We start from the raw sequence: 23,751 nt of genomic DNA on the forward strand, positions 1-23,751 counted from the left end.
GCTGAGGCCACCTGCACTGAGCAGTGCAGGGTCACGTTTTTACCTGCATGCACCTGGCGTGACAGGGGACTGGGGGTGATGGTGGCATTGGCCATGGGCACTGCGGGGACAGAGACAGGGCTGAGGCCACAGGGAGGGGCTGGCAGCCGGTATGGGGGGATAGGGACAGGGGGGATGGGTGTGGTGGGGGATTTTGGGTATGGGGTCACACCACAGAGGGGCGAGGGGACAAGGGGAGTGATGGAAGGACCCAAGAAAGGTGTCAGGGGGACATGTGGAGGTACCCAACCAGGAGACACAAGCAGGCCGTGGGGGCTCCCCATGCCCATCCCCACACTCACTGCACATCGTGACGTGGAGCCAGGCGCTGCTATTCCACACGACCCATCCTCAGAGTGCACCTGGCAGCTGTAATTCCCCGAGTGGGAGACCCCCAGGGCGGGCACCAGCAGCTGCGGGGACCCCTGCGGGCCCCCCACCACCGCCTGTCCCAGTAGAACACGTGCAGGAGGGGGGCTCGGGGCCGCAGGGGACTGGGGACGCTGAGGCAGCTGAGAGTCAGGGGGACCCCTCGGTGGGCTTGGGGGGACCCTCCAGCACAGGCACCAGAGGGGAGGGGGATTTGTGAGCCTGAGTCCCTGGGGAGGGGCTGTGGAGATGTCAGGGTGGCAGCAGTGGGGTCCTCACCATGCACTGTCACTGTCACTGGCACTGACTCCTTCCACCCCCAGGGTTTCACCCAGGCTTTGCACCAATATCTGCCACTGTGGTTCAGCTGCAGAGGGGACAGGGACAGCTCGGTCCAATTGGGGACCACCTGCAGCTCTTTCTCCTCATGGTAGAAGGACACCGAGTTGACCGTTCTGTTCTGCCAGGCCCAGCAGCGCAGTGTCACCGTGTCCCCCTCCTGCAGTGCCCATGCTGGCACCTGCAGCACCAGCCAGTCTGGGGGACAGAGGGGTCCTGTCACATCTCAGGCATCTGGAGGGTCCCCATGTCACAAGGATCCCCCCACTGGGTGACACCCAGCGCACCAGGTGTCCCCAGCACCCACATGGTTTTCTGCACACTGGATGCTCTGGGATGTCCTCAGAGCAGGGGACAGGCTCTGGTAACACAGGAGGTGACCCATGGTGCAGAGCCCACCCAGAGCCCTCGGGGTCTAGAGGATGCCAGGCTGGGGACACCCAAACCCCCCTCACCATCTGAGATGTTCAAAGGCAGGTTCACCAAAAGGTCTCTGTGGGGGCACTGGGGTGGCCAATATGTCTCGAGGACAGGGACACAGCAGCCAAGCTGTGTCCCCGTGCTGGTACAGGTCACCCCTGCCGACCCCACAGCGACATTCCCATGGCCCTGTGCCCATGGTCCCATTCCAGTGGCACCTGTTCCCATGGCGCATCAACATGGTGCTTGTCCCCTTGTTCCTGTCCCTGCATCCATGTGTCCCTGTCTCCACAGCTGCCCCAGCCCCAAGGTTCCTTCTGCCACATCCTTGTCCCCACATCTCCATCCTCCTGTCCCGGTCTCCATATCCCAGTTCCCCTGTTCCTGTCCCCAAAGCCACCCCACAACTCTGGTCACACTGGGCTCTGTGCCCTGTTGACCTTGAGGACCTCAGGGGACCCCGCAGCCCCCCTGTGCCCCCTCCCCTCCCCATCCCCGGGGTGTCAGGCCCGTGCCCGGGGCACTCACCCCACAGGAGCAGCGCCACCTTCCCGGTCATCCCGGTGTCCCCAGCCATGTGCACTGGCTGTCACTCGCTGCTGTGGCCACCACTCCCCTGGCTGGCGGCTCTTTGGATGAAGGGAAAGGAAGCGAGGTCATGTCCGTCCCCATGTGTAGGTGGCCCTTGGTGGGGGCAGGGTGGCCACAAGCTGGGCACAGGCTGTGGGCAGGGTGGGGACAGCCTGGGGACATGGTGGGGGATGCTGTTGCCAGGAGTAGGGGGCTCAGGGGATGTGGGGAACCAAGGATGGGTGTCCAGGAGAATGAGGGTCCAGTGGAGTTGGGGTCTCCATGCCTGGGGGCATTCAGGGATGGGGGTGCTGTGGGAACATGGTCCCCAGGGATTTGGGGTCATGGTGTGTGGGTGCCAGGGCTGGGGATGCAGGGGGAAAAAGGGGACCCTCAGGAATAGGGGCTCTGGGGAAGATGCAGCCCATGGGATGGGATCAAGGCAATGGTGGTGCTGGGCAATGTCAGTCCTGGGATGGGGGTCCCCAGGGAGGAGAGACCAAGGCAATGGGGGTCCCATGGTTGGGTTCCCAGGGGAATGGGGGTGCCAGGGATGGGCAGTGACTGGGTGGGCACGGGGGTCACAGCTCCTTCATGGGGTGCCTCAGATTTTGGGGTGACTCAGAGCCCAGCACAGTCCCCACCCTGGGGCACCCCAGGGCTGTCCTGGGAGTCTCTGTGTCCCTGCCCCACTCACCCCTGGGTCAGGTCCCCCCATTTCCTGGCTCAGCCATCCCAGGCAACACTTGATACCCAATTGGTTCAGACAAAATTACACATCCATAGAATAAAACCAAAAATCTTCCCCACACCTTTTTTTTTTTCCCCAATAAAGAACAAACTCAGGAAAAATCAATCTGGCAAGGTATAAAATACTCTGGTTTATAGAATCCATTGCTTTCTCAACAAGACCCTCACAATAAAACACAAATCACAATGAAATGAGACTTTTTGATTCCCTTTAGGAGCCCATTGGTGCATCCCACAGCAGCGTTTGCTTGTGGATAACACAGAGGGTGGAATCTCCCTGAGTGTCCAACAGCTCTATGGGATTGCTCCCTGCCTGCTGGGCAGCAACCCAGCCCCTAAGGAAGCCTTTTCTTGGCCCATATTTAGGAACTCTTCCCATTTTTCACATTCCTAACCTGAAACTTGTTTGACTTCCCTTGGAGGAAGGGGAGAAGCTCTGTCCATCCTTGGGACAGTGCACAGGAATCTGTGGAAATGCCCCTGTGTGCCTCAGGGTCTGATTCCCTGGTAAATCCACTCCAGCCTGCCCTGAATTCCCCTGCCTGGGCACTCCCTGCTCCTGCTGTGACACCCCTGTTCCCCAGCCCCTCGTGTGCAGCCCCTGCTCAATATTTCCACACTTTTCCCTCTTCTTTGGTGGCCAGAGCCCAAATCCAAATATTCATTCCATGATGTTCCAGAAGTCTGCAGATTTTTTTCAAGAAGGAGCGTTCCAGTCAGGTTGTTGAGCAGATTGTTATTGTCTTTACAGTAGTTTTGTGGTTTTCTCAGTCCCTTGGGGCAAGGGATAAAATGATCAATTGCTGCATTTCCGGACTCGTTCCCTCACAGTCGCCTCTGCAGTGGGGGTTTCCAGCCAGCCCTGCTCTGAAAACCATCAAAGGCCCTCCTAGAGCCACTGCTTGGGCTCCCTTTGGGCTTTGTGCTTCTTGCAGAGCTTAGCAAACCACAGGCAGGGCCTTTTTCCACCCACAGAATTCTCACCTCTGCAGCAGCTCTAAAGCTGCCAGAATCAAAGCCAAGGGGGCAGGGGGAACCCTCAGGTGCTGGCAGCCACCTGGGGCTGGGCAGAGCAGGGCTGGGCAATGGCCATCCCTGTGCAGTGGGGCTGGGCCATGGCTGGGCCCCACCCTTGCATTGACAGGGGTCCCCAGGATGTGCCACCCCTGGGACAGGCACCCGGCCAGGAATGTGCAGGGACATTTCCAGAACTGCCAACGCTTGGGACAGGACCCCCCATGCCAGGATGTGTCACCCCCTGGGACAGGATCCCCCCAGGACAGGAGCCTCTGGATGTGCCCCCCCAGGACAGAACCCCCCCTTTCCCATCTGACTCTCAGCACAAACGGCCTCTTCCTTCTTGTCCAGGAAAAGGAAAGTGAAAGTGTTGAGGGGGCACAGCCCAACACCTCCATCCCCCACAGCCTCCCCACCCTTCCCTGCACCCCCTGTTCCCCATTTTCCTCCTCCCCTGGCTCCCCCCAATCCATTCCTTGCTCAGGTGCTCCCCAGGATTGCTGATCCAGGAACGGGGGCAGAGGGCACCTGGCAAAAAAGTGAGGAAAATAAGGAAAAAAGAGAAATAAAGAGAGGAAAAAGTCAAGGGCAGGGGAGGGCACAGAGGCAGAGCTACCCAGGACCCCCATGTGATGCCTGCACAGGAAATGAGCACCCCAGGGGGGGCAGTGCTGGGCCCTGGGTCACACCAAAATCTGAGGCACCCAGGGAAGGAGCTGAGATCCCTGTGTCCATCAAGCCACTGCCCATCCCTGGCACGTCCATTCCCCTGGGAACCCAACCATGGCACCCCCATTCCATATGTCCCACCTTGCCTGGGAGCCCCATCCCTGTACTGACATTCCCCAGGATCTCCATGGCCCAGGAACCGATTCCCAAGGAACCCTCTCCTGTTCATTCCAAGCCCTGAAATCTCCCATCCCCCAGGACCTTCATCCTCTCAGCTCCCCCATTCTCCCATCATCCACATCCAAAGAACCCCCATCCCACGACTCCAAATCCCTGGAGCCCATGTTCCATCACGATTCCTATTCCTGAGTCTCCCCAGCCCTGGGATCCCCATTTCCATGCCCCCGACCCCAATCCTTGCTGACTCCACCTCTTCAGGACCCCCATTGTTCAGGGACCCCATCCCTGGGACCCCCCATTCTCCTGGACACCCATCCCTGGCTCCCCAAACCCATTGAGCCCCCCCTCCTGGGAACTCCATGTCCCACCTTGTCCCACCCAGCCTTGTCCCCAGCCTGTCCCCAGTTTGTGGCCACCCTGCCCCCACCAAGGGCCACCTACACATGGGGACAGACGTGACCTTGCTTCCTTGCCCTTCATCCAAAGAGCCGCCAGCCAGGGGAGCGGTGGCCACAGCAGCGAGTGACAGCCAGGGCACATGGCTGGGGACACCGGGATGGCCGGGAAGGTGGCGCTGCTCCTGTGGGGTGAGTGCCCTGGGCACGGGCCTGACACCCCGGGGATGGGGAGGGGAGGGGGCACAGAGGGGCTGCGGGGTCCCCTGAGGACTCCAATGCCAGCAGAGCCAGAGCATGAGGTCACCAGAGCCATGGGGTGACTGTGGGGATAGAGGAAGGGGGACAGGAATGTACTGCTGTCCCCTATGGGGACAGTTTGGGGACATCTCCCACACCCTGTGCCCCCAGTGCCTCTGTCCCTGCAATGCCACCCCCACCCAGCCCTGTCCCTTCTCCCTTCCAGCCCAGACCCTCGGCCTCGCTGGTGAGTCCTCGGGGGATGCCATGGCCCCACCCCGCTGTCCCCAGCCCCACACTGGCCCTGGCAGGCTGGAGTCCCCTGTCACCCACAGGTGCCCAGACCACCCAGCTCCTGGTGGAGCCCCCCTGGAGGCCGGCGGTGCTGTGGGACCGGGTGACCCTGACCTGCCAGGGCTTGGGGACCACCGGTGCCACCACCTGGTACAAGGATGGGCAGCACTGGGGGCAGGAGGGACTCGACCACCTGAGTGTCACTGAGAGTGGCACCTACACGTGTTACAGACCTGGCAGTGGGCACAGCCCCCCCGTTAGAGTCTTAGATGGTGAGTGGGGATCTTAAATCATCTGGGTGGCCACTGATAGATCTGGGTGGGCTCCAATCTGTGGGTGGCCTCACACCCCTTGTGTGGTGCCCTGCACACAGGAACATCCCAGTTCATCCCAGTGCACCCACATGTCCCCAGTGCCATGGGGACCCTCCTTGCACCTGTCTCAAGCCTCTCACTGAGATGGGACCCTCCTGTCCCACAGATGAGCTGGTGCTGCAGGTGCCAGCACGGGCACTGCTGGAGGGGGACACAGTGACCCTGCGCTGCCGGGGCCGGCGGGACAACCCGGTCACCAGGGTGCGATTTTACCGGGAGGAGAAGAATCTGTGGGAGTCCCTCAGGGGAACCGAGCTGTCCCTGTCCCCTCTGCAGCTGCACGACAGCGGTCACTACAGCTGCAGTGGCTTGGTGAAGCCCTTTCTTTCACGGTCAGCAGCAGTGACAGTGACAGTGCACGGTGAGCACCCCCACAGTTGGAATTCTGATCTCCTGACACCTCCAAAGCCCCTTCCCAGCAGACTCAGAGTCACAGTCCTCACCTCCCCTCTCCTTCCCTGAGCTCTTCTCGGTGCTGGTGCTGGAGCGTCGCCCCAAGCCCACCGAGGGGTCCCCCCTGACTCTCAGCTGCTTCAGCACCCCCAGCCCCCTGTGGCCCCAAGTCCCTCTCCTGAACGTGTTCTACAGGGACAGGCAGGTGGTGGGGGGCCCGCAGGGGTCCCTGCAGTTGCTGGTGCCCGCCCTGGGAGTCTCCCACTCGGGGAATTACAGCTGCCAGGTGCACTCCAAGGGGAGGTCGTGCGGAAGAGCAGAGCCCGGCTCTGTGTCACGGTGCACAGTGAGTGCGGGGATGGGCATGGGGAGCCCTCACAGTCTGCTTGGGTCCCCCATCACTGTCTGGGGACCTCCATCAGTGCCAGGAGACCCCATCCCTCACTGGGTCCCTTCACCCCTCCCGAGATCCCCTCTCCCCTCTCTGAAGTCCCATCACATTCCCCAGGTCTCACCATCCCCTCCCTTGGGTCCCTGTACCCTCCCTGGATTCAGCCCCCTCCCTCACCAGGTGTCCCTTCCCTGACCCCCTCATCCTTCCTTGGAGTCCCTTTCAAGACCCCCCAGTCTCTTCGCCCCCTCTCCCTCACTGGGATCCCTCTTCCCCTCCCTTACACCCCAGGTCCCTCACTGTCCCCTTCTGTCACCCCCTCCCACAGGGGTTCCGCTCTCGGGGGTGTCCCTGTCAGCACAGCCCCCCAGGGGACAGGTGGCACTCGGGGACCGCCTGGTGCTGAGCTGCGTGGTGGCCACAGGGACAGGTCCCCTGTCCTTCTCCTGGCACCGGGAGGGCTCGGGGGCACTGCTGGGCACCAGCCCCCACCTGGAGCTGCACCACGTTGAGGACAAAGACAACGGCCAGTACCGGTGCCGGGTCAGCAATGGGGAGAGCATGGCCGAGAGTGACCCCCTGAATGTCACCGTCCTGGGTGAGTGGGACCCTCGGGCTGGGATTGACCCCAGCCACAGCACCCCCATCCCACCTCACCCAGTGCCAGCCTTCTTTATGTCCCCACAGTGCCTGTGGCCAATGCCACCATCATCCCCAGTCCCCCATCACACCAGGTGCATGCAGGTGACAACGTGACCCTGCGCTGCTCAGTGCAGGTGGGCTCAGCCCCTGTCACTTTCACCTGGCTGCACAACGGGAAGGAGGTGGCCCAGGGTCCCCTCCTGGAGCTCAGGGCCTTCGATGTGGGACATTCGGGCACCTACCAGTGCATGGCCACCAACCAGCTGGGACAGGACGGGCACCGCGTGTTCCAGGCACTCAGCCCTGAGCTGGCCCTGGAGGCGACAGCGTGGGACACAGGGAAACACAGGGTCACAGGTGGAATCACACAGGGTTACTCGGGGATGCAAGACCCCGGGGGTGATGGGTGACTCTGATGTGTCCCCCTCTGTTTCTTGCAGTGGCTGCAGGGATTGGTGGGGCCCTTTTGTTCCTGCTCCTGCTCGTGGGTGTCATTGTGGCCTGGCACCGGTGGCACTGTGTCGGTGTGTGACAACGGAGATGGGGGTCCCAGGGTGCTGTAGAGGCCCACATAGTTCAGGAGCGATAGGGCGGCACCCACAGCCCCAGAAATGTGACTTTGGCTGGGAGTCCTGTAGGGTTTGGGCAGTTGCTGGATGGTCCTGCAGGGATGTTGGGGGTTCTTTCAGGGGCCCTGGGGGTGTTTGATGGTCTTTGTCCCAGCTGGGTTTGGGTGCTTGAGGCTGACTTGGTTGGGGCCACTTGAGAGGTTCACAGATTCTGGGGGGTTTCAGGGATGCTTGGGCATCCCATGGGGGTTCAGCAATCCTGAGAGGGGTCAGGGCCCTGGGACCCCACAGTGACTCCTCCTCTCTTTCTTTTGCAGCTGCCAGGAAGCACCAGGAAAGGTGAATGGGGAGGTCAAACCACACTCTCCCCTTTTAGCCGAACCCCCCAAGATCTCCCATTCCCTCCCCCACATCCCCTTTATTCCCCCAGGGCCCCCCCGGATCCCCCGGCCCCCCCAGAGGAGGGGGAGGTGCTGTACACCCACGTCGTGGTCACCAAGAGGGCAGGGGGTGAGTACGGGGGGGACACACGCAGAGGGACACGTCACCCACGAGTGTCACCCCACCCAGATCCCACAGCCCATGTCTCTTGCAGCGTCCCCCCGTGCCACCACTCTCCAGGATCCCCAGGTGACCTACGCGGAGCTGCGGGGACTCCAGGGGCGACCACGGGAACCCGGTGACATCTACGGGAATGTGCTGTGACACTGGGGGGAACTGGGGGCACTGGGGGTCCCCACCCATGGGCACCCACTCATGTCTGTGCTGCCACTAAAAACTGCCCCTCCTGCTCCCGTGGGGGCACAAAGATGCCAAAGGGCTGAGAGGAGAACAATTTCCTGAAACAGCAACGTAAGGGAATAAAACCAACAGAAACAGCAACAAGGTTCAGAGTCCAAAGGATCAGAAAATGAATGATTTCCTGGGAAAGCCCCCAAAATAGAGGCAAATCCCAGATGATTGCCCCAGCACATTTTCTCCACTAGGGGAACCTGCAGGGCCCTGGACCTTCCTTGTTCTGAAGTGGCCTTCAGGAGGCTCTGGATTCTCCTCTCCCCTGTACCAAACCCCTCCTCTGCTGTGTTCCCCACACATGGATGTAACAAAGGCCCTGGGGGGGTTCCAGGGGCTCCCCCTCTCCCAGGGCAGTCGGGATCAGGCCATGGCACAGGGTGAGGTGTCAGAGACAGGAAAAGTTTGATGTCTGGAGACATTTTGGAACAGCTGTGTGTGGCAGGGTTGGGTCAGGCCTTGCTTTTGGTGAGACAGAGCCCCGTCTGTCAATCAGTCTGTCAGCCTTGGCACATTGGGGACAGCGTGACACTCTGCCAAAGCCAGCTCCTGAGTGTCCACATGACCAGAAGTGCCCGCTGGGGAGAGGGCCCTTGGTGGCCCTAATGGCTCAAAAGGCAGACCATGAGGTGGCCAACTCCCTGACCGTGTCTGCTCTTGGGTTGTCTGTCTCATCCACACTGGAACCCAGGAGCTGGCAACTCATTTAAATGAGAAATATCTGCCATGGAAAGTGGGAACATTCCTGGAATCGAAAGAAGACACATGTCTAAAATTTGTTTTAATTTCAAAAATGATGAGGCTTCCAGGCAAAAGTGTAAGAAAAGTAATAGGGCTCTTTACTAGGAAATTTATAAAGCAGAACAGAACCAACAACACAAACGCAGAACTTTCCCTCCCGCTCAGCGCTGTTGGTTTTTGTGGCAGTTATAACCGCGGCCAGCAGGGGGCGCTGCAGGGAGCACTCCCGGCCAGCAGGGGGCGCCCCGCTCCAGCTCCATCCCCTCAGGGGCCATGGCGGCCTCGGCCGGGAGGGAGGAGGGCAAATCGCTCCTTTTGCAAACTCACGGCCACCAATCGGTCCCGGCACCACCAGCGGCAGCGGGCAGAAGCTGCCAAGGCAGCAGGTTGGATCCCAGTGCCCAGTGGCAGCGTAGCAGTGTCCCGGGGCCAGGCACACGCCCTGCACAACACCCGCGACCGCTCTCCATGATCCCGAATGGGAGGAAGGCGGCGCCCGACCCCAGGCAGGTCTCGGGTCCACAGCAGCATCTCTGGTGGCTTTGTGCCACAATTCCTGCCAACCCTCATCCTTTCACTCCTCTTTCCTTTTCCAGCCCTCGTACAGCAGCTCTGGGAATGTTGAATTGCCCTGCGATGTTGAGGAAAGCTGGTGCTCGGTGCTGACTCTGCCAGAGCTCGTCCGGGGGCTCCAGAGCACGTTTGGACTTCCTGCTCTTCCTGGGCCACTGCTGATCCCCACACAGTATTCACGGGGGTGGGGGAGGAGGAGGAGGAGGAGGAGGAGGAGGGCAGAGCCACAGCCCCAAGGGCTCTGCAGCTGCACCTGGAGCACAGGGAGAGCCTGGGCTGGAAGCAGTGCTTTGGGAGGGCAAAATGGGGCAAAACTGCAGCTGGTTGGGCCAATGCACCTGTTCCGCTCTGGGAGCTCACACTCTTAAGGAGGTGTTGTAATTGTAGCTGGAGTTACTGAAGTTCAGCCGTGCTCCTAAAGCATCCCTGTGCACAAGCACAGGGCTCCGCTGCCTCTCACAGGGCTTTTGGGCTACACAAGGCAGTATTTGATACCATTTGGGGGTCAGATGCCCCCAGCTCTGCCCAACAAGAGCTTCCTTTATTGCCGGGAAGGTTTTTGCGTGTGTTGGGGATGATTCAGTGCCTGTGCCATGGCCAGGCCTGTCATCTCCTCCTCTGGAATGGAGCTTTTCCAGTTACAACGTCATCTCACACTTGGCCAGTGAGTGAGATGAGGCTGCAATGACTTGTGATACTCCCTCCATGCCAACCACAGCGCCATTGTGGCACAGCTTCCCATCCATTGACCAGTCCATTGTTTCCCTCAAGGGTCAAATTCCCACCAGTTAAACCATAAGGTTTCCTTCATTGTCTGTTCTTCATTATCTTGTTGACACGCACAACAGCGGACCAAATATGGCAGGGCCTTAGACACCACTTTGGTCCTGACACACAGGCTCCTTGTGCCACTGCTGGCCTCCAGTGTGCTCAGCAAGATCTGGAACCGCACAGTGCTCTGCAACTGCACCTTCAGCACAGGGACCTTTCCAGCCTGGCCTGCCCTTGTTCCTCTGGCTCTGTGCACAAAACACGGTGTGGCAGAGAACGGCAGCAGGGGCCTGTGTGACCCAGGGCCCTGGATTTGCTTCACCTCCACAGGCATGTGGGCAAAGAGAAGAAGCCAAACTGTTTATTCACGGAAGGCCAAGCAAAGGGAGGAGTGGTGAGGGAAGAAAGGGGACGGGCAGGGTCTGAGGGCTGGGGAGGCACGCAGTTGTCAACAGGCAGGGAGAAGGCAGGAGCTATGGCAACTTCCCACAGGCTCAGCTGTGCCAATCATCAGCTGTGCCTGAAGCTCCAGCTGGTCTCTCCTGGTCTCTTCTGGTCTCTCCAGGTGATCTCCTCTTCCATGGTGTCTTTAGGCCTTTTAGCAGCAATGGTTCTTCTGAGCCACCAGATAAACGGAGTTCTGCAGATCTCTCCATGATGCTCTGCTGAAGCGCTATGTTCATTTGGGAAGGGCTGTCATCTCTTCTCAGGCCTTGAAGGGCTGCAAGAGAGATGAGCAGAGCCACGGTCAGAGCCTGGATCTGCACGTAGCCAAGGAGGCCTTCCTGCCAGGGCCATAGCTCCTAATTCTGGCCATGGACAGGAGGCAGCAGGAGACAATGGGATGGGTTAGAAGGTGCTGGCCACCAATCTCCCCTGCGCGTCTCCCTGAGATCTCTCTGTGCTTGTCCACACAGGGAGCGAAGCCTGCCGCAGCCAGGGCAGGATTTGCAGTTCCCCCAGCGGCAGCCCCCGCTGTCAGCCCGCTGCCCGCACTCACCCTCATTGAGGAGCTGGAGCTCTTCCTTGCGGCCCCTCATGACCATCCCGGCCATCCCTGCCAAAACAGAGCCTGTCACGGCCCCAGCGGCGCAGCTCCCTGCCAGCGCCGCTGCCGGCGCCGCGGCCACACGGGCTGCTGGCCCGGCAGGGCTCAGCCCGGGCCCTTGCCGCACGCTGCCGCCCCAGGGCGCGGCTGCCAGAGGGCGGCAGCAGCGCCCAGCCCGGCCGGGGCTCCACGGCGCCGGGCCCGGCCGGCGCTGCCGGGGCAGCAGGCGGGGCCGGGGCCGAGCTGCGGCGGCCCGGGGAGGGAGCCCGGGCTCGGGACTCACCGATGATCCTGACGGCCGCCTCTCGCAGGGGCTCCTGTGGGCTCTGCAGGTAGCGCAAGGCCCCGCGCAGGTGCTCGGCCGCTCGGCTCCTGTCCTCTGCCAGCTGCAGAGAGCGGCAGGTGGGAAGCGTTGGCGCGGGCTCAGCCCCTGGGCCGGGCGCTGCCTGCGCCCAGCCCCGGCCTCCCCTGCCCGCACAGCCCTGAGGCACGGCCATAGCAGCCGCTGGCCAAGGGCTCCCGAGGGGAGGGGCCAGAGGGACGGCTGCTGCCCGGGGAGCCGCCATGCCGCCCCGCAGCCCCGCCAGGCCGGGGCTCCATGGGCACCCGCCTCGGGCCCACGGGAGCCTGGAGAAGAGCCCGCGCGGCCTCTGCCTGCAGCAGCGGCCAGGGGCACAGCTGCCAGCCCCGCACCCTGAGCACCGCCCTCAGGGGCCTTCTCCAGCCTCAGCCTGGGGCTTCCAGGCCCTCCTTACCAGCACCTCGCTGAACTTTGACAGCTGCCCCTTCTTCACCAGCTGCTTCAGCTTCCTCCTCTTCAGCAACTTGGCCACACCAAGCAGCGTTTCCCGAGAGGCCTGCAGGGCACCAGACACCCACAGATGGCCCCACGGGCCAAGGCACAGGACCCACATCCCTGTGCCAAGGCCTGCACCAGGCTGCACTCCTGGAGGTGCCAGGGCAGGAGGCAGCCCAGCCCCCTCCCCAAGATCCACCAGCATCACACAAAACCTCACCTTTGCCACACACCGCTTCTCATCATGGCACTGGAAGAAGAGTGGAAGGAGGCTTTGGCTCAAAACCTTCGCAAGGGGCTTTTTCCCCTCGTCCACTACCAACTCCATGACCCTGAAGAAGAGCTCAAGGGAGAGCACTTGCACATGGCTGTTGTCCTGGAGGAATGCAAGAGGATCAGGCCTTTACACCAAATACTCCACGCTCACCTGGCTAAAGTTTCTGGGCAGCAGCCAGTGCCCGCAGCTGGGGACACAGAGCCTTACGTGGTCAAAGAGCAGCAGCAGTGCCTCAGCCAGCTTGGGGGCAGTGGTGCTGGATACCAGCATGTCTGCCTGGAGCACATTTGTCAACACATGCATGGACATGCTGACCACCTTTCCATCGGCCTCACCCAGCAGCTCCAGAAGGCTCTCAGAAAGGCTGCACATTCTCCTGGCCTGGGTGGAACACAAGGCTGCGCTGCAAAGCCATGGACGGCTGCACCGCCAACACCGCCCTGGCACTGCAAGCCCACCCTGCTGCTGCTGCTGCTGCTGCTGCTGCTGCTGCAGGGCCCACAGGCCAAAGGCCTGAGCCAAAGCACTGGGGCAGCTGAGGCAGGAGAGCTGGGAGCAGCTGCCTCAGCTCCTGAAGCCCTGCACGCCCAAGGGGCTGCTTTCCACAGCGCAGCTTCAGCCGCAGCCCCCTTCTCACCATCCACGGCTCCCTGCTGAGCACCACCAGGCCTCTGAGCGCCAGGCGCCGCCGCTCCCTGCACTCCATCTGCAGGCAACTTGACATCATCTTCACAACAGTGCCAGCACATTTCCTCAAGTGCAGGCACTCGAGGACCTGAAAGGCACGGGGCAGTGACAGGGGAGCCATCCAGCAGGAGCCCAGAACCGCACAGGGCCGGGCGCGGGCAGCAGCACAGGGCGTGGGCACTGGCCCAGGCAGCTGTGGCTCTGAGAGGCCAGAGAGCTGCGAGGCAGCTCAGCCAGGCACTGCTGGCCACCAGGCTCACCTCCACAAGGAATGCCAGCAAGGGCAGATCCCAGCTTGGCTTCTCACTGCTGAGCAGCAGGAGAAGGCGATATGCCACATGGGAACACAGTGGGCTCAAGTCATAACGCATCTCCCTGGCAGGGGGAAAAAAGGCACCGAGAGCCTGAGGTGGGGGACAAACCTCTCCCAGAACTGACTCACAGAGGCCTGGTCTTTCCCCAGCATCCCTGCAGGGGATGTGGCTGCTCTGGGAGGCGGCCCCTTCTGGGCACTCTCCTCTCCCAGGCTTTTTCAGCCTCCTTGGCCGTCCCTCAGTGACGAGCCTCTGTGGCCCATGAGCACAGGGACTGCCTGGAGCACAGGGCACAAATGCCGGGGACAGCGGGGACAAGGGGGTCTCACCTGGCCAGCAGAGCCATGGCATAGTGCTGGGTGTCAGCACACAGCAGCGTCTCCCAGGCACACTTGCGCTCCATAGACATCACCACGTGCTCACACCGCAGTCGGCAGAGCAGAACCTTCATGGCCTGCACTGCAAACCTGTGTGCAGAGCAAAGCCCAGGTCACACTAGGAGCACTGGCGCTGGCCACCAGGGCATGGCAAGGACAGGAGGACTGGCACCTGTTAAGCGTGATGGGAAGGCGCTGCTCCTCCTGGCACGCTCTCCAGAAGCTATCAACTTCCTCTGCTGGCGGCTGCTGCGTAGTGATGACAATATGGAAGAGCAGTGCCAGAAACAGTTGCTCAGAATAAGGGATCATGGCCTTGAGCAACCCGGGCACCTGCACAGTCACCAGAGCTGCCTGCAAAAGAAGCAGCCAGAGACAGCGCTCAGTGCCAAGGTGTCCATGGGGCAGGGCCCAAGGGCAGATGCAGGAGGAGCAGCGGGCCTGGTGCCCCCTGAGCCTGCCCCTAGCCCAGCTTTCAGCCCAGTGACTCCAGCACTGAGAGCACTGAGAGCTACTGCAGAGGCCACCTGGCGGCGAGCATGGGCCCAGAAACTCACAGCCAGGGCAAAAACGTCCCTGTCGTCCCCATCAGAGGCGCATGCGCTGTGCAGTGGCCAATCCTCCATTACATGGACCAGTGTTGGCAGCACTTTCTCCATTGTTACTCCTGACGAGCCAATGCTCCTCCATATCCTCGCAGCAGCTCTGTGGGATCAGATCTCTGTGTCAGGGGCATCTCAGTCACAGTACCGTGCCCTGTGCAGCTGTGCGAGTGCAGGTGAAAGAGCCCCGGTGCCCTGGGGGGCAGGGGGGAGCATTGGCAGCAGGCTCGGGAAACAGAGGGGCCCGAGGCTCCTGGACCTCTCTGCCTGTCCGGCAGACCCCATAGCACAGGCTGCGCAGGGCCACGGGCCCTAAAGGCTGCTGAGCCCTGAGCTCTCCAGGCACGTGGGCCCCGTACCTGTCACATGTTGGGGCACAGCGCAGGAGGGTCAGCACCACGTCGGCAGGGTGCTGTTCAGCCAGCCTCACAATGTGGCTGTGCAGCCTGGCATCCACAGTGCCATGGGACAGTAGAGTCTGGTGGACGTTTCTTACCATGGCCGGCACCTGGAGGAGGCATGGGGGAGATTTGGAGTGCTGTCCAAGGGAGCAACTTGCCCAGCTTCCCCCAAGAAGTGCTTCCCTTCCCGCCACACTCTGCTGGCATCAAAGGCTGAGGGGCCCAGGGACCATGGCTTGAGGGGACACACCATCCTGGCAGGCCTCCAGGCCCGGCCCCAGGCTGCTTACCTGCTCCTGAGAAGGAGCAGCACTGTCCTCCAAAAGATCCTTAGTGGGAGCATGAATGCCAGTGAGAGTGGACCTGCTGCCAGTATTTGAGATGTCCTCAGTCTCGGCGGTGTTGGTGTTTGTCACGGCCACATCCTCACTTGCTGCCTTGTCTGCCTTTGCCCTGTCCTCGTTCATTGCAGCCTCAGAGTCTTCTGAGTGCTCAGCCCAATCTGGGTTGACATCAGGCTCTGCCTGGAGCTCGGTCAGCCCCGAGGCAGGCTGGGCTGTGCCCTCAGCTGCTGTGGGGCCCACCTTTCTACGTCGTCGAATGCGCAGCAATTTCCCAAACATCTGCAGGAGAATAAAGGGCAGGGAAGCCAGGCATGCTCCGTGGCATGCTCCAAGCGTGCTGCTGGGCTCAGCAGGGACAGCAGGCCCAGCCCAGCCGGGGGTAACTGCAGGTACCTTCAGGGTTTTGCGCAAGCGGCCACGGCCAGCTTCCTGCTCTTGTGTCTTCTCCAGGGCTGCACCTGGCAAAGAGCGAGCGCAGCCAGAGCTGAGGGGCTGCGGGAGAGGCCGGAGAACACAGCCCAGCCCTGCGCTCCCCAGGCAGGGAGAGCCCCGGCATGACCCAGGCGATGGAGCGCGGCCACTGTGGGCTGTCTGCTCTGCCCCTCGTCCATCCTGTCCATGGGCATGTCCCCAGGGCATGGCATGGGATGGCATGGGGCCAAGCTGGCTGTAGCCATCAGCCCTGTGGCCCAGCTCTGCTACTCACCATCCTGCAGCGTCTGGATCTGCTCCGGGTCTTCAGGCACTTGTGCTGGGGCGGCTCCAGGGCTTCTCTTTTTTTCCCCCCTGAACACTTTCAACAAGCTGGGCAATCTGGCTGCCATGCCAGAGTCTGTTCTTGAGGGCACCTTCAAGAGAGATGCCTCAGGATATCGCCAAGTCAACAACTGCACTTGTGCCTTCAAGGCACCTGTGACAGACAAGCCTCAGGAAAGCTGCAAGACAGCAAGTCCTGCACTCTGGTCTTGAGGGCTCCTGCCACAATGACAGGAGACTCCTCCTAAGCCATTCAGGTGACCAAATCCCACCGTCTGGACTTGATGGCGCTGGCCACAGGAATGGCAGACGCCTCAGAAAAGCTCCGAGTCACAGAGTCCCGCAGGCTGGCCTCGAGCTCAGCTGCGGGAATGACGCTGCGGAAAAGCTCCGGCTGAGACGGGAACGAGCGAGCTGTGCGGGGGCTCCTCACGGCACCGCTCTGTCCCCTTCTGTCCCGTCGCCTGTTCCGAGCACCCGGGCAGGCTTCTGATTCCCACGTGTCACAAAGGGCCCTTGGTCACCGGCTTCCATTCCATGCAACGCTGACCCTGCTGCAGCGTGCCAGCCAGGGCCCTTGCACACACTGCCGCCTGCCCTGGGGCCGCCCCCAGCCCGGCCAAAGTGGCCCAGGCTGGAAGCAATCCCTGCACCCAGGTGTCTAAGGCAGCCCCACAGGATCTCTTGCAACTGCTCCAAACATCAGCAAATGCTGCCCTGCTCTGTGGGCTCGGGCCAGTTAAGAATCCTCACTTCAGGAAAGCTTTACTTCCCATTGCTCAACTCAAGTACTTCCAAAAGTTGCAAACTTCTCCAATTAATAGCCACGAGAATGGGAATGCTTTGGAAGTTTCTTCCCATCTCAAAGCAGCAACTCCTTTGCCTTAACATCATCCACTGGAAGTCACTTGACCAAACATAACACTACACAGAGCCAAAAAGAAGGCCATTCTATGATTGGCAAGTGCTTTCCAAGAAGGGATTATCATCTCCTCATTCTCTTAAAGGAATAAAAGCTCTCAAGAAATGAAAGACCACTCAGTGTTACAAGAGTAACCCAAACAAATGAGTAGATGGCAAAAGGGCTAATCCTCCCCCAGTACAGATATCTAAGTGGCCAAGAAAGTACAGCTCTCCCCTCTTGTTCCCTGCAGGAGAAACAGGACCAGGAAAAGAAATAGTCACAGAGATTTTTTCTGCCCTCCAGAACCAAAGCTGTGCCAAAGCACAGATGCTGCCTTCAAAGGGACTCAAATTCAAGCCCAGACCTCTCACCTTCCAGAAAACTCCTTCCTCAAAACCCACCCCCCAAACACCCCCACAGAAGCCCTCAACAGCCCGCCAGGACCCCCAGCTCTGCCCGTCCCTCCGCAGAGCTTTCCCAGCCTCCAGCAGGGCCCCTGCTTCCCTGCACCTGCCGTGGGATGGCACTCAGGAGGATCTACTCCAAGGCCTTCCCTGGCTTGGAGCAAAGCCAGCCTGCCAGGCCTATGGTTCCTGGATCATCCTTCCCAGCCAGCCTTCCCGTGCACGGCTCTTCCATGGGCACATCTGCGCTCAGCTCGCACTTCTCCACTCTGGCAGGCCTGCTGGGAAAGGATCCAGAGCAGCCTGGCAAGCTCTTTCTCCAGCTCCTTCTTCACTCTTGGGGGAGCTAGAACATCCCACAGGAAAGACACTGCTGCCACAAGAAGTGGGTGGCATCAGGCAGCTCTGGGGAGACCCCTCAGCACTGCTGTATCCTGAGGGAACGCTGCTGGCCATCCCCTGTGCGTATCCGCAAAAGCTTCAAATCAGCTGCCTCAGCTTCCAGGGCCTCTCTTGGCCAGCATCCTGATGTGGATGCAGGGCTGCTGCCAGGCACCGCCGGCACCCAGCGGGACAGGACCGGCTGTCTCGTGTCCACGCAGCAGCCCTGACACACAGCCAGGGCCATGCTGAAAGCAGACAAATGCTCCCGGCTCAGCAGAGAGGAGCAAGGAGCACTGGGCTGCTCTCAGCCTGTCTCAGCTGGGCTCACTCCACCACACACCCCCATTTTAAGGCTGGCTGATGCCCAGCTGCCAGAAATCCCTGCCTTGTTCTCTCCAAGATGCACAGAGAGAGCCAATGAGCAGGACACCTTGGGAGGCCTTTTCCTAGGCCAGGGACACACCAAGATCAGCCAAGACTCTCCGCACTCCCTGGCCCATACATCCGTGCTCTGTGCTTGCCCTGGGCCACAGCAGCTCCCACCAAGCAGGAGGCAAATGCATATTGCCCAGAGTTGAAACACAGCAGACAGGAAAGATGTGAAAAGTGTGTGTGTAAATGCCTTTTAATTCACAGCTCTCACAGAGTGCTTTGGGGCTCATGGCTGGACAGAGATGCTCCTGCTCACACCTTTGTCCAAAGGGGGTAACACACCCTGCTGCAGGTGCTTGGGTTGGTTTCCACAGGTCCAGGCAGATGCCAAACCTACACTTCACTGCCTTTTCCCTGCCCCTCTGCCAAGTTCAACAGGCCTCAAGGACTGAAAGGAGCACAGAAGAGAGCCAGAGGGGGACACTCACACTTGCCTCACTGGGAGCTCCCTGGGAAGCTCTTTCCTTGAGAACAAGCCCCTTTCCTCCAAAGGCATTTCCCCAAATGTGCAGCTTTCCTAGGGAACACCAACACACCCTTAAGAAGAGCTGGCAAGGCTGAATGACTTCAGGTCCTTTCAGGACAGGCACTCCAGCTCTAGCTCCTATTCCCCCAAGTGAGTTTCCAGGTGCAGGTTCAGACGTGCAGCCCCAGGTCCTCTACAAACACAAGCTGCCCGCTGCCTCTTCACCTGCCTCAGCTCCTGCCTGTGCTCACAGCACCAAAACCAGGCTGTTCCTGGCCAGGGACCAGAGCCCTGTTCCTGCAGGATGCTCTTGCCAGCACCTTCCAGGACTCTGTGCTGTGCACACAGCGCTTTTCATGCCCGCTCCCAACAGGCTTTGGAACACAGAGCACAACCTGGCTGGCTCTGCCACCTGCACAGCCCAAACACAGGTGGAGGAAGAAGCAGCAGGGGCTGTTTTGCGGCCATGCCCAAGAGAGACTGGAAGGGTGCCCTCCCTCTGCTCTCCCTTGGTTGACTTTCTGCCTGGGTCTGAGCCTGGGGCTGCCATTCCTCACTTGTGGGGACCAGAACCACAGCCGGGATCCCGGCACTGCCTGACAGCGCTCCGGGCACTGCCTGTCGCAGTGAGGGTGGCTGTGACAAACCTTTGGGGCCCCTGACTTCAGGGTGAACGTGGTGCAAAATAGGAGAGAAGGAGAGGGAACAATGGAGTGCCCAACAAGGAAATTACTTTTAATGAGAAATAAAAATGGGAACTATGCTTAGGAACAGAACACAACATAGGGAGAAGCTCCAAGGGCCAGAAACAAGGAAGAGGTAACAATATATAGTCTTGGGGGTGGAACATTCTAGAAACCATACTATATATGGAACACATGTAACCAATAGGGGAGTGGAACTTGGACTAATGAGCATAACTACTCCAAAGGCTCTTGGGAGGAGATCTGAGGCTTGCCCTGATTTAGATGAATGTTTCCCAGACCTTGAAGATCAGGCTTGGTTTGTTTGGTGTGAAGTCCAGCTGACCCTATGCCTTAGTTTGGTTGACTCCAACATCTTACTCTTTTCTTGTAAAGCTAGAAATAAATTCCGTAGACACTGCATTTCTTGCAGTGTTAGGAGAAAAAATGCAACTTTATGGTCTCATTTTTCAATGGAACACCTCTGAGAAAGATCCTTTGTTAATCGCACAGTGGGTTTTTCTTCCTTATAGGTCTCCAAAAACAATTTTTACAACCATGGAGATGACAGCTGAAATCATAATTAGAGCCAGAACGAGATTGCTAACGATGGCAAGCCAAGATTTTGTATTTATTTATTTACCTGTGAAAAGGGTTGATTGGGCTTTGCAAAATTCAGACTTGCAAATTGCATTGCTAAATTATTCAGGTGTTTGTTCTATTCATTACCCAGGCCACAAATTGTTGCAAGCTAAATTAAGTTTTAGAGAAAAACCCATGCTAAGTGAGGAGCCTTTAAGTGCTATAACTCTCCTCACTGATGGAGCAGGGAAAACACACAAATCAGTAATAGTATGGCAAAATCAAACAACACAAACATGGGAGTCAGATGTTCAAACAATAGAGGGCTCTCCTCAGATTGTTGAACTGGCTGCAGTAGTTTAGAGCATTTCAGCTCTTTTCAGAACTTTTGAATTTAATTCCAGATTTATCTTATAGTGCTAGTATTGTTAAAAGAATAGAAGCATCAGTTTTAAAGGATGTTACAAATGATATTGTTGGCTTTCATGTCTTTCTACAATGTTGACACTCAGAACTAACCAATATTTTGTCTCTCATATCAGGGTTCATTCCTCACTTCCAGGATTCATGGCAGGCAGAAGGAAATGCGAGAGCCGACAAACTGACAATGGTTTTTGCAAACACTTTGCCAAACATTTTGAACAAGCAAAACTGAGTCATGCTTTTTTCCATCAAAATGCACAAGCACTGGTGCCAATGTTTGGCACAAGCATGATCAGCACAGATCAAAACTGCACTTTTGGCAGCTGCAAAGGCACATGAGAGGCACAGATGTCAGGAATTTTCAATCCCCCCATTTACCTTCCAATTTCTCATGGAATAACGGCATTCCAGGCATCGGGAATTTTGAATGCTCCAGCTGCTCTCCCCAATTCCCATGGAATAATGGCTTTCCGGCCATGAGGAATTTGAATCCTCCAGCTCTCCCTCCAAATTCCCATGGAATAATGGCATTCCAGGCATCAAATCCTCCAGTTCGCCTCCAAAATTCCCCCCAAAACTATGGACTAATGGCATTCCGGGCATTGGAAATTTTGAATGCTCCAGCTCCTCTCCCAAATGCTCACGGAATAATGGCATTCAAAGTGTTGGGAATTTCAAATCCTCCAGCTCCTCTCCCAAATTCCCACCAAATTCCCATGGAATAACAGCATTCTGGGTGTCAGGAAGTTTGAATCCTCCAGCTCCAATGTCATATTCCCACCAAAACTGGAGAATGGAATGACTGCATTCCGGGCACCAGGAATCCCAAATCCTCCAGCTCCCCTCCCAAATTCCCATAGAAAAACGGCATTCTGGGCATCAGGAAGTTTGAATCCTTCAGTTCCCTTCCCAAATTCCCATGGAATAATTGCATTCCGAGCATCAGAAATTGAGAATCGTCCAGTTCCCTTCCCAAATTCCCATGAAATAACTGCATTCCAGGCATTGGGAATTTCAAATCCTCCAGTTCCCATCCAAAATTCCCCCCAAACTATGGAATAATTGCCTTCTGGGCATTGGGAATTTTGAATCCTGCAGCTCCCTTCCCAAATTCCCATGAAATAATGGCATTCGGGGCACAGGGAATTTGGAATCCTTCAGTTCCCCTCCCAAATTCCCAAGGAATAAGGGTATTCTGGGTGTCGGGAATTTAGAATGCTCCAGTTCTCCTCCCAAATTCCCACCAAAACTATGGAATAATTGCATTCTGGGCATCAGGAATTTTGAAGGCTTCAGCTCCCTTCCCAAATTCCCCATGGAACTCCCATGGAATACTGGCATTCTGGACGTTGGGAATTTTGAATCCTGCAGTTCCCCTCCAATATTCCCAAGGAATGAAAGCATTCCAGGCATTTAGAATCCTTCAGTTCCCTTCCCCAATTTCTATCAAATTCCCATGGCATGGGAAACTCCCATCAAATTCCCATGGATTTCTCACCCTTGTGTACTGTTGCTACTATGAATCCAGAAAAGGTCTCAGGAGAAACATGGACATATTTAAAAGTCCCAAAGCTCGAGAAGTGTGTTACATCTGTTTGCCAGATGTCATTAGGTTTCAACCCTAGTGAGTTTGTACCTAACATTTGTGGCAAAGAAAGAGTCTGCTGACACTGTGAGCAAGGATTCCCTACATCCCGTGCTTGTGGCAAAGTCAGATGGAATTGTTTTCCCAGTGCTCGGGCATTTTGATGGTAGAAATCATGAGAAAGTTTGGCCTGCCCTAACTTTTGTGGTATAGTGACTGTCATGGCGAGGCCATCCGCCTTCACATCACCTTCCAGTGCAGGTCCAGGCAGAGGGGTGTGTGATCCAAAGTGCAGAAGGTTGTATTGCTGAGACCTGGGAAGTGAAAAGTTGTACAGAGAGGGTAATAACAGAAAAAGAACTTTGTTAGAGACTTCCTTCAGGAATGAGTGCTGAATTCTCTCAATGATTCCTGTACCATAAAGAGAATCACAAACAATGTTAATACAGCCCAGGGACATCGCAGGGACAGCCCAGGGCATTCCCGGCGTCTTCCTGGGGGTCATTCCCAGGGATGTCCCCGGGACAGCCTGCGGACATTTTGGGGACATCGCTGGGACATCCCGAGGCATTCCCGGGAACATTCCCAGAGCCATTCCTGGCGACATTCCCAGGGACATCCCGGGGCATTCCGTGGATCAGTAAAATCAGGATCAGGAGCAACGGGATCCAGAAAATCAGGATCAGGAAAAGTGGGATTGGGAAAATCGGGACTGGGAGAAAGTTGGGATCAGAAAAGTGCTATCAGGGAAAGTGGGGTCGGGAAAAGCAGGATCAGAAAATTTGGGATTGGGAAGATCGAGATTGGGAAATTTGGGATAGGGAAAATCGGGCTCAGGAAATTTGGGACCAGGAATAGCAGGATTGGGAAAATCAGGATCGGGAAAAGTGGGATTGGGAAATTTGGGATCAGGAAAATGAGGATCAGAAAATTTGGGATTGGGAAATTGGGGCTCAGGGAATCAGGAGATGCCCTCAAAAGCCGTGTCCTGGTGAGATTTGAGGATCCGCAGCCGATCCGTGAGCTGCCGCGGAGGCTGAGCCTCCTCCTGGATCCGCTGGAATTCATCGGTGCCGATGATGAGCGAGGCCAGGGGTCGATCCCTGGGAGTTCTGAGGGACATGGGCCAAGATCAGTGACAGGGGAAAAATATCCCAGATTTTGGGGGGAAAAACCACCAGATTTTCAGCCAAAAAAATCGGGGTTTTTTTTAATATCCTGAATTTTGGAGGGAAAAAAACCGGAAAAACCCCCTGACTTTTCAATGAAAAAATCCTGAATTTTGGGTAAAAAATTCCTAAATTTTGGGGCAAAATATCCTGAATTTTCAGTGAAAAAAATCCTGAATTTTCAGTGAAAGAATCACGAATTTTGGGGCAAAAAATCCCAGATTTTGAGGTGGGGGCGGCGGGGGGGAAATAGCAGATGTTGGGGGAAAAATGTTGGATTTTGGGAACCTCACATGTGCTCCCAGATCAGGTCCCTGATGATGATGACTTGGATGGTTTTGGGTTTGTCCCACAGCGAGGGCAGTGCTCCAGGGGTGGCGGTGACATTGGTGACATCGTGGAGCAGCACGATGGGGCTGGAGCGGCCCTCGGGCTGTGGGAAAGGATGGAGTGAGACCCCAAAATCGCCCCCAAATTCTCCCAAAATCCCATGAAAAACTCCCATAAAAATCACCCCCAAAATACCATAAAAATCCCCTGAAAATCCACCAAAATCAACCCAAAATCAACCCCAAACTCCTCAAAATCC

General features: G+C 57.8%; 1 protein-coding gene across 1 annotated transcript in view; it reads left to right on the plus strand.

Moving 5' to 3' along the window:
* Positions 1–2,182: 2,182 nt before the first annotated feature.
* LOC136571091 (Fc receptor-like protein 2) overlaps positions 2,183–23,751 on the plus strand; it is a 40,543-nt gene continuing 18,974 nt past the window's right edge. The window contains 11 exon segments of the mRNA XM_066571460.1: positions 2,183–2,200; positions 4,840–4,921; positions 5,215–5,235; positions 5,324–5,554; positions 5,763–6,004; positions 6,093–6,345; positions 6,348–6,395; positions 6,769–7,038; positions 7,128–7,439; positions 7,523–7,600; positions 8,917–8,926. Of these exon segments, the coding sequence (XP_066427557.1) occupies positions 2,183–2,200; positions 4,840–4,921; positions 5,215–5,235; positions 5,324–5,554; positions 5,763–6,004; positions 6,093–6,345; positions 6,348–6,395; positions 6,769–7,038; positions 7,128–7,439; positions 7,523–7,600; positions 8,917–8,926 (1,565 nt within the window).

Source organism: Molothrus aeneus, unplaced genomic scaffold, assembly GCF_037042795.1.
Source record: "Molothrus aeneus isolate 106 unplaced genomic scaffold, BPBGC_Maene_1.0 scaffold_60, whole genome shotgun sequence".
In the NCBI taxonomy this organism is placed as follows: Eukaryota; Metazoa; Chordata; class Aves; order Passeriformes; family Icteridae; genus Molothrus; species Molothrus aeneus.